The sequence below is a fragment of the Gymnoscopelus braueri genome, assembly GCF_963280865.1.
Source record: "Gymnoscopelus braueri genome assembly, chromosome: 13".
Lineage (NCBI taxonomy): Eukaryota > Metazoa > Chordata > Actinopteri > Myctophiformes > Myctophidae > Gymnoscopelus > Gymnoscopelus braueri.
In genome coordinates, this window is record NC_137615.1 from 34,069,078 (window position 1) to 34,080,500 (window position 11,423).

Genomic DNA, 11,423 nt, shown 5'->3' on the forward strand with positions numbered 1-11,423 from the left:
TTGTTCATAAGAACTAGTTCTTTGACGTGAACGTGAACGAACACGTTCACTTCTTGAAACTGTTACGTTCACGATTTCGTTCATGCCCCCCCTCCCCCGCACACCGCACACACGACGAGCGGGCTGTTATTCCTCCCGCGACAGACAGACCATCAGACAGACAGAAAGCTGTGCAGTAGAGTTTTTCAGTATCGACATGCATGCGTATTGCTATCTGAATTGAAACTAGAAAAAGTGCTCCTCGGAGCACAGGTCTCCGCCAGGTCAGGTAGGTTATTGTGGGCCAACAATGTTCGGAATTTGCCAATCAGGATGGAATATGAAAAATCGGACAGAACCATCTTGATCACTTGACTATAGAGATAATGGGTACCGATTTGCATGATGATTGGACAACATTTGTAGGAGTAATACAACAAAGAAAAGTTTTGAAAAAATCGGCCTCCTGGTGGCGCTATAATAGGGCAATGTTAAAGGGTGGCATTTGTTCTTCAACTTAGTGCGAATGTGCTTGTAAAGTGTCACCTCAATCGGACGCTGCGTTCATGATTTGTGGCATTTTGTTCAAAACGGGCCACTTCTGCAAACTTTAGATGTCATTGTTAGCCAATCAGGATGAAATATGAAAAATCAAACAGTTCCATCTTGATCACATGACTATAGAGATCATGTGTACCGATTTGTGTGAAATTTGGATAAAATGTGAAGGCTTAATATCCAAAAATGTGTTTTACATAAGTCGGCCTCTTGGTGGCGCTATAAAAGGCAAATCAGAAAAATGCAGGGCGGATGTTTTTCCTTGGCCTCTAGGGAGTGTGCGTGCAAAGTTTCACGCAGATCGGTGCAGTTATAGTTAAAAACACAAATCAGCCTTTTATAGCGCCACCATGAGGCTGATGTGAAAAATGTCAGGTGGCATTTCTTCCTCTGCCTAGTGGGAATGTGTTTGTGAAATTTCACGGAAATCACAAGCTGCGTTTTGAGGCATTTTGTTCAAAACGGACCAATCCTGCAAATTTTGGAAGGCAACCTTAGCCAATGAGGATGGAATATGGGAAATCGGACAGATCCGTGTTGATCACATGACTATAGAGATACTGTGTACCGATTTGCATGACGTTTGGATAAAATCTGTAGGAGTAATATAACAAAATGGGTTTTGCACAAATCGGCCTCCAGGTGGCGCTATAACAGGCCCATGTGAAAAATTTGAGGCAGAGGTTCTGAATTGGCATCCAGGGAGTGTGTGTGCACAGTTTCGCAGCAACCGGGCCAACGGTGCCGGAGATTAGCTGGTAACACACGGACAGGACACACACACACACACACACACACGGACACACACACGGACGGAAGGACGGACAGGGGGTAAAACATACTCTCGCCATGCCTTTCGGCCTGGCGGAGACAATAATGAATTGCAAACTTTTCCATTCTGTCACCATTCTCCCAGATGTCCGTCACATAATTGGCTGTACAGTAGTCAGTAACTGCTTAATTTAACAGTTTGCTATTGAGAATATACTGTGAGCATTTGCTGGTTAGGTCATTATGCAACAAGAAATGAAGGCTAGCCTGGAATGGATGTATACACAGTGTACAGTATGCAGTTACAACATGCATGTATTACATGCATTAATAATGTTTAGTGCAAACAGTTCATATCTAGTGTGGCATTCGGTGACATGAAAAACTAAAACTGCTTTTGCAGCAAATAATTCTGAATGATGAAGACCATTATTAAATTACAGAAAAGCAGTGTGAACAATTACTTCAGTAGAGTGAAAACAACAGCTGATGTCATTCTAAAAAATAAATGGCGTGGCTTATCATTAAAGCAACAACTCACAGTACTGTACACAGCTTATTCCACAACCTCCTTCAATGTGTTGCTGTTTGATACCATATCATACAGAAACATACATACATACAAGTTATGTTTTAGTTTATTTGTCTGACAAACATTCAGGCTTATTGTTGTAATTTGCACAATGTGTACAATTGTAATTTTATTAGGCCTACATCAACAAGTAAGCATATAAATCAGCTTTTAAAGAAACCTCCTGAACGCTCAACACTTCCCTGAAATGCTTTCCATTGTATGGTACAAAATGTAGAAATAAATCGTCTAGACCATTTCACACTTTATTTTCTATTAGTACTGTACAAAGAAACAATGTCTTATCGGCATTGAGGAGCAGGGGGGGGTCTCAGAATGTGTGATTCATTCATTGTGAATGCCACTGAACTGATATCTGACTAGCGATGCATGGGTTAGCATGGGAAATAAGAAGTCTTTGGCATTTTATCTTATTATTTTATTCAGTCCTGCCCCTAACAGGTTAACTTTTGGGTTGAAAATGTCACAATCAGTGTTAATTTTGTCGACTAAGACTAAGACTAAAATACTAAAAGACTAAGGTTTTGATATTTAGTCGACTAAGACTAGACTAAGACTAAACAATTTCAGAAGACAGGAGACAAAATAGGACTAAAACTAAATGGTGTGTTATTCAAAAGACTAAGACTAAATCAGAATTTGCTGTCAAAATTAACACTGGTCACAATCATGGTCAAGGTTAAAATCTGTCTTTCTACGAACAAAACAACAGAAGAATGGATCGGTGGCTTTTCACAAAACTTGGTGGGAATGATCAGTAGACGGCCTCGGAGGAGCCCTAATACACTTTGGGTTGAAAATATCAAAGGACAAAATCAAGGGCAGGGGCAAAATGACTCATATCTAAGGTGGTAATGGCATATCTTGACAGGGTTGGCAGAGGTATGCACTCTACTGATGGTAATCTTTTTAGTTGTATCTAGTGCATAATAACTGGTCTTTATAATTATTTATAGTTTAGGCGGGCATCACATAAACACAGACACAAAGACCATTACACTTCATCACTTTATGATATTTATTTGCGAGAACGATGGGAGTCCTGGAGAGTAATGACAGTTAAGAAGATGGAAAGTTAAGATGATGTATTTTATATTTATATTATAGGTCAGGTGGATAGATTTTCTTCTACTATAGGCTTCAGTGTGATCCAGCATACTGTGATGTGTGTGGTTGCCGGCCGTTCCAGCACAGCCAGCATTACCTAGCAATAAACTAAAACTGTTGTCAGAAGTGGGATTCGATCCCACGCCTCCAGGGGAGACTGCGACTTTAGACTGCTCGGCCATCCTGACTTGCAGCGAGAGAGAGAGAGAGAGAGAGAGAGAGAGAGAGAGAGAGAGAGAGAGAGAGAGAGAGAGAGAGAGAGAGAGAGAGAGAGAGAGAGAGAGAGAGAGAGAGAGAGAGAGAGAGAGAGAGAGAGAGAGAGAGAATGAGAGAATGAGAGTAAGAGTGTGTGATTCAATTCTATAAACACGATTCTGTTGACCACTGAACGGAAAAGTATGTCACTACTGTGTATTCTCCAGTCAGAATAATGAGGATGTGCTAGTTTGCGTCCTGTGTATATTTCCCACATTTCCCTATCAAGCAGTATATGTATCACAATCAAAGAGTCTACTCAGTCAAGCGCAAATATCTGCTAGGAGGCATGCCCTAATAGTATTAGCAATGTATGCGCTTAAATTCCTACCTACAACCATAAAAGAGTAGTGTGGCATGTTATTACCAGTTGTACATCATCTCTACTGTCTTTCTCCCAAGATGTCCCGATCACATCACCCAAAACAAAAAACGTTATTTTCAAATTGGCCGGCCTTGTGCTTATGCCATAGCCTGGAGTGATGTGCACACGCACGCACGCACGCACGCACGCACGCACGCACGCACGCACGCACGCACGCACGCACGCACGCACGCACGCACGCACGCACGCACAGACAGACAGACAGACAGACAGACAGACAGACAGACAGACAGACAGACAGACAGACAGACAGACAGACACAGGGGCAAACGCATGATCTACTGGGCAGAGACATGTTTCCTTTGTTTTAGTTTTTCTTAATATTTTCACTTTTTTCTACACAAAATGTGTTTGGCCAGCATTCACTATTGTAAGGCATGGTAACCATCTGCTAGATATTAGCGTAAGCATCCACCATCAGAAATACTGAACAATATGGAGGGTTTGCGCCTCGCGATCACATGCGTTACACAAAGTAATATAACAGGCAGTAAGCACATATGCATGTGTGAATTTGAACACTTACTAAATCTAACACTAATTATACCTTTAGTTCCGACCTCGCATTTTGATTGCCTGAAAGGAATTCTAATGAGTGCCAATATCTCCTGACTACAGCATCTCTATGAAAGTATTACTCTGCCTTATTTACCTTTTTATAGCTGTAATAGTAAAGGCTGTCAGCCATCACAAAACGTTAATCAGCGTCAGTTCAGGAAAATTAATTATAACAACTTTATCGTCACAGTCCCACCCACCGTGAGTCCCTGTGTGCAGTGTTCTAAATTGTATTTATTTGCCAAGTCTCCTTTTAATAGCCTATTAATGCTGTGTGCCGGGTGTATTTTGATTCTATTTGACTGCTTTGACTGCTTTCCATGGTAGTGTTGTCAGTGGAATCCTGCTGAGAGCACACCCATGGGAGGTTCCTCAGTGTTATATTATTGTTGGGCTATATAGCATGCTGCTTCTACTATATTGTCATATCTCATTATGCCCATATACAGAGATCCCTACCGTCAGCACAAATCGACTTTGCAAGGCAAAATTACGTCACACTAAGGGCCTGGATTATTCCCAAATATGGACACGCCTGTTGTCACAATACTGACATCATAGCCTCTTCCACTATAAATAAATTCATTAAATGTGAAGTTGAAGACCCTCCTCACAGCTCTGTCTCTCTGCAGACAGTCAGTCCAGAGTCAGTCGAGGACATTGGCTGTGTTTATAGCAGTGGAATTTGACTTTTTCACATTAGCTGTGGTGGAACAGGGGGGTGTGCCGTCTTTGTGTCCAGTTTTCTCCGATGAATATGATCTAGGCAAGTGGTTCTCAAACTTAACAATTTCAAGGACCCCCATAACTCTGAGAGTGTACATATTTTTGTTTTGGACAGGGCCCATGTCCACTGGTCTCCAGTCAGTCTGCACCATTTTCAGAGCTCCCTATACACACCCTGGGTTAATCCATACAACTTGCCCAACCCCTTATGTCAATTATTGAGAGATAATATAGAGAAAAACGTAATAAAAATAAATAAATAAATAAAATATGTGAAGTTGAAATATGAACATCTGGTGTGATCTGTAGTTGTCTTTATAAGTGTTGTGAATGACCCACATGACCACAACAGGACAATGTCAACAATAGCGCCTGAACCAACTCACCGCCTCCGGCTGCAGATCCACCCGGAGAGGATTTGACAGCTCCAGCAGTTCCCAAACAATGGTTTGGAACTGCTGGAGCTGTCAGATCCTATCCGGCGGTGCTTTGCTTCTGTCTGCCGCATATGTGTCGTACATTGGAGCCCAAGAAGCGATGGTCCAAGGCGGCCTTACCTCCGTGGGGACAGTGGCTCAGATTACTTTCTCTTTAGCTTTGGCTTCCTGGGGAATCGTTGTCATCGCAGACCCAGTAGGAAAGTCACACAGGAAGACAAGTAAACATCATGAACTGAATAGAACAAACACCCTTACTCTTCAGTTTATAAGAAGCCAAGCAGATTAATCTTGTTCCAGACTGCCTGTATTTATTTAGCCTCATGCCAATTGTATCCTACATAAACGCTTATGCTTATAAACTATGCAAATGTAAAACAAAAATAAACAAAAAGTTGCTGAAAATAATTTGAAGTTGTGTGGGGCGGGTAGGCGGGCAATATCTGTCGGCAGGAGTGCAGATATGTCCATATACAGTATAGACTGGATATTTGCAACACGTCATCGCAATAGCCCTGGCAACGATGGGCGCTCGGGCAGGCTTACAACGTTACTGCCCCAGAATCCTTGGTGCTATTCTTACATGTTATCAAAAACATCTGTTCTGTTCTCACACAGAAGCATTCCATGTGTGTGTAGTGCTGTGAAAATGTATGGTTTGTAGCCTAGACACCCCATGAAAACCTAATCCTTTCGATGCTATTGGCTGTTAAAGATTATATAATTGAACAAATGACAGTGTATATAATTGAAAAGCCCAAGAGCTTTTCAATTAGAGCGATACGACTTCTGGCACAAACTGGCAAATTGCACAGTTTCATGATATCTGTGTCAGAGAACACAAAGTCAAACACGGGTGGCTAAGGAGTCCAGATCTCTACCTTTACTAAAAAGATTATAGGATATTGATTACCTAGTTACATTTTTAGATCTAAGTAAAGCATTTATTGAAGCTTGCTGTGGAACACAGCAGCAGGCTTTCTCACAAACGTTGATAGAGGTTGGCACAACATTCAATATGCATGACTTTGTACTGAAAATATATAAAGTTAACCATCCTGTCCGATATTCTCATAGACCACAAGACCAGGTGAGATTTGAGGATAAAGGCTGCTGTTAGACTGCTGATTGCGTTTGTCTAGGACAGAGGTTCAGGGACAGGATGGAACAGTCAACGACAGAGAGTTAGGTGGAGAAACCCTGCCCCCAGACATCTGGACTGAACTGAGACATGGTGGTGGAGCTGAGCAAAGCCAACAGCAGCTGGAGACAGAGACAACATAAACTTTAATGAATGGATCTGCTGAGAAAGTATCCAGTCTTTTTCTTATTGTCTCTTTATTTGATTGTATTTTATTTTTCTGTCCTTATTTCCTTACCTGTGGCCTGAGCTCTCTCTTTTCTTTTTTCTTAGTTTAAATTGATGTGTGTTTACGGCATTGAGCACACAAGTGAGTGCCAGTGAGAATGATGTTTTGGCCCTGGAGAGACTTTTTCTTTGAACATTCTTTCTTCAACAGTCCAATACCTTGAAACATGGTGAGCAAAATTACTTGGAAGAAAAATCTTCTGAGTAACTGATCTACAAGCTCACAAAGCGTTGCAACACGACTCGATTTGAGCTTGTATATCGGCTATTTTTGGCAAATGTTCGTCCCAGAATAGGCATGCTGGGGTTCAAGTGGTTAAGAAACTGAGGTGTTTTGCATAGGTCTGATGTAATAAGATGCTTTGATGTATTATGCATATAGCTTTTTTTGTATTTACTGTATATTGTTTTGCATTGTGTTGAGCTGTTTTGGGGAATCAGGGTACCGCACACACAGTACAAATCTGCTCCAGATGTTTATTCATACATGTCATTATTATCTATAGAAATCAGCTCTGGTTGTTCTCTGGTGCAGGTGTGTTCACTGCTCCAGTAAGAGTTCATTTCACTGCTTTGGAGCTCCGCTCTCATAAACTTTCTAACTGCGCAAATACAGATTTATTGTGCAATAAGATGATGAGCAGAGCCAGAACAGCAGTGGACCGGGGGCAGGCAGAGAGCTTAGCTGTCGTTTGGAAAACCGTCTGGCAAGATGGCAGAGAGAGCTGAGCCGTTGTTTGCAAAACAGTCTGGCAAGACGCTGGGCAAGGCAGGCTGGCGGGGTACAGAGCGAGGCAGACATTCATAGATAACTAGAAATGAATTTGAGGCAAAATGCTACAATTTAGCCCTATCCTGAAAGTATAGGCTATCCTTACCGGTATAACTTTGCATTTTTAAACCGGTTAAAATAACAAAAGATAAACATTCCATACAGATGATTTACAGCAGATTAGCAACAACAGGTGCTATACCCTTGCATATGAAATCAAGATATTTAATAATGAATTAAATAATAGTCAAACTATTATGTTCCCCCTCTCCCACATGTCCCACTTTGTTCTGCAAAAGGACTGCTGCATTGCGACTGAACAGTTTTGACCTGGTCACCCTGCCAAACATCCATATCATGGTCCAGGACACTGTAAGCAATAATATCGCTGCAGAGATTGGATGGCTGGTGTAGGATCTGAAAGATAAACACACAGGTGCAGAAAAGTCCATAATTTACTTCAGGTTGTGAAACAAAGCTTATTTCAGAGAACAATCACAGATTATCTTCATAATAGTACAGTGTTGTTAGTTTAGGCAGAGGTTCAAGTAGTTAGATTCACAACAAATTTGAAGGAGTAAGAAATGGAAAAGAGTGGCAGAAGAATGCTTGTTTCTGCAGCAGTTGTATAAGTATCTTTCTTCATGTCGTACACACATTTAACTACAGTGTTTGGAATGATGAGAGAGTCTTGGAAGTGCCATGTGGCACATTGCACAAACATCATCAGGTTTCACGATGATTGTGGAAGAGTTGTCTGGCTTGAGACTAACCCGAGTCTGACTTCAAGGCTTGCAGCACAGACTGTGGTACTCTGCTGGCATAGTACTGGTGGTTGCGTAATGTAGCAAGGACCCCGGCAGAGTTCATGTGCTTTACGTTAGCATCGTAGCTGTATGCATTGCCATGCATGTCTGTCAATTCACCTCCCACGGCTCGCAGGAGTGCTTCAGGACCACATGTGTCCCATTTCTTGCACCCTGGGCTGGCAAAGACATAGGCAGAGGCCTTTCCCTCAATCAGCTGAAGTATCTTATTTCCTGCTCCACCCATTCTAGTGACCTCATGAGGTTCCATGGCGTCTACGCAGTCTGTTACTAGCTTGTTGCTATGGGAACGTGTGGTAGTGACGATGCGCCTTTCACCTGGGACCTCCTGCAGCTGAAATCCAAATGCTCCTAGTCCCAGCATTCCCCACAGAGTTCTTCCCAAGTTAGCCTCTGCTCCGAGCTGGTAGTTGTAGAATGGCTGGTTAATGACACCAGCGATGGCTTTGCCTCTATATGCAATACCAATGAGGACAGTCACATTATCCAGGATCCCTTCCGTATATTCCTTTGTGCCATCAAGGGGATCAACCCACACAACTAGCTCCTCCTCTTTTACAGCACTGTACTCTACAGGACAGGTCTTCTGGAGGATGTCCTCAGCCTGGCCATTTTCAATAAGGTCTTCCCTTACCTCCTCATCTGGAAGGTCCTCCTCCCCAATGATGGTGATTTTGGGGAAGCGTCTAGACAGTGAGGCACAGATGCTCTGCTGGCCCAATCTGTCTGCCAGCGTCTGCAGATCATTAACCCCCGTCTTTCGCACGATACCAAGCTCTCCATTGTGGAGGACCTTCCTAACAATGGAGCCAGCCTTTTCAGCCACGGCACAAGCAGAGGCCACCACATGCATTATCACTGCAGGATTTCCAGACATTAATGTGGTGAAGTAAGCTAAATTTACGACAATGTCTGGTGTTGACGTACAGCAAATACAGAACCAAATCCGCTGGCTTGTTGTGGACCAAGCAGTCAAGGCACAAGGCAACACAAAACAAGTTTCCACAAACAAATACTGTAACTAAAGGTAGCTAAATAAACTAAATAAAGGTATAGGGCCTTTTAAAAGAGGTCAACAAAACATAACTCTACTGATTAATGAGGCTGAACTAAACTAACAGACCTAACTGAATGAGACAAGAGAGACATATATCTGGAGTCATATGTCATAGATATGTCATAGACGACTGACATTACACCACATGCCCCCATAAGTCAGAGATCCAGATTGGAGCCACGCCGTTCTCATGTCGGAACGGCGATCCACATGATTCAATTATTTACGCTCTGTAGGAGCCTCGCCTAAGAGAGTCTTTGTGTCTGTGTGTCCGGAGATAACCTCGCAAACCGCTGAGACCTTGGCCTACTGGCAGCATGCATACAAGGTTTGGCGCTGATTGGTCCAGTGGTTTGCGAGATTAGTTCGGGACAGACGCACATGCACACATGCACAAACACACAGACCCTCTCATAGATGGCTAGCCTCTTGCGGAGCCATGCTGTAAAAACAGCTGTACCGGGTTTTGTGATGGCATAATCTGCTTTGCTTGCCTTTGTTTTTGTGCTTTGAGTTTGAGAACTGTTTACCGTGCAGTGTAAGTCAATGGGGAGACTCTTTTGGCTTATCAGTTTTTAGTTTATAGTTAGTTTCTTCAGGCTTTTTAGTTTAGTTTTTGTCTTTATAGTTGCTCTTAATAGAGCAATTATAAAGATATCTCACCAATATTTGGAGTTAGATCATGGCAACCACACAACACAAAACCTCTAACAAAGTGTAGTTTTGCTTTAAATTCTGTTATACATAATGGACCCCTTTTCACAGCTACCAGTTTGAAGAGGTAAACACAGCTGAAGGTAATAACTTTAATTATGGGTGTATTTCATTGAGGCCTTACAGTATGTGTACCATTGCTGGCACAGAATGCATGCACCAACAATTAGTGTTTTTCCTTCAACTTAAACTTAACTGCTTGCAGAGGGATTAGAACGAGTATTCGATTGAGCCCTGTGAGGAGCGCCCAAGTACAAGAGAATACTAAATTATGATCCTCCTCGTCAATATGGGATGTGAATGAGGAAGGTACAGTAAGTTGCCCAAGTGTCAATATGACGACATGGGAGTGATAATGCGTTGAATTGGCAGACACCATGCATTCTGTTTGAGCTTTAATTTTATTTTTAATGTTCAAAAGTTATTCTGTCTTCGGTGTCATTCAGTCTTGTCGATGTCCTCACAGATTGATGATATGCCTCTTTCAGAGAAAAAAAAGGAGAAGGAGGCATAAATGTGGTTCGGTTCGGTTCACAGGCAGCTAACGAGCCTTCTGAACATTCTTCAGTCTTCAGAAGGCTAGCCATTTTATTTTGCTCTTTGTGCACTGTTTAGAGGCCCCCAAATGTGTGATTAAAATTTGGAGCGGCGACGAAAACAAAATAATAATAAACACTGTTGTTGCCTGCCGGGGATAATACGAATAATAAAAACACCGTTGTTATGAACGAGACTACAGGCTTGGCACACAGCAACAGAATCAGTGCAGCTGTCGAATAGGTGGGCCTGATGAAAAGGGACAACCCATCACAAGAACATCTGCTTTTATTGCATTTTACAGTAGTTCAACACCTACAAATACAGGGTCATTTGCTTGCCGGTTAGATATGGCTGCCATGGATGCTAATTGAAGGTTTCATGATTCTGAATCATTTATGAAAATTATGACAGGTCAAACTAAAAGCAGTACAGTCTCCAATGAAAGCAAGCATTTAACTGACAAAAAAGATTGCACTTTGTTAGTCTCCGTCAGCTTGGTGTATTTTGTCCACACACTCTTCCATACACCATGGCCATTGCCGGAGATGGTAGAAGAATTGACCTGACATCTTTCTGCCTCCCTCAAGTCAGCAGCATGCCAAGTTATACAGTATAAAGTAGTAGTAGTATAAATTATATAAACAAAGTATGGCAATGATTTACAAAAGAAACACATTGTAAAATAAAAAGTTAGATATTTAGCCAAATATCAGATCTTACTCGTAATACTGCATACAGTATGATGCGCTCAACTGCTACATAATATGGAGATTTTG

The 11,423-nt window shown here is 42.0% G+C and overlaps 1 protein-coding gene across 1 annotated transcript; it reads right to left on the reverse strand.

The window, feature by feature from the left end:
* Positions 1 to 8,277: 8,277 nt before the first annotated feature.
* On the reverse strand, positions 8,278 to 9,213 carry LOC308099525 (3'(2'),5'-bisphosphate nucleotidase 1-like; the record flags this gene model as incomplete). Its single annotated transcript, XM_080448268.1, has 1 exon — positions 8,278 to 9,213. The coding sequence occupies one exon, from the start codon at positions 9,211 to 9,213 to the stop codon at positions 8,278 to 8,280; it is 936 nt and encodes a 311-aa protein (XP_080304394.1).
* Positions 9,214 to 11,423: the final 2,210 nt, after the last annotated feature.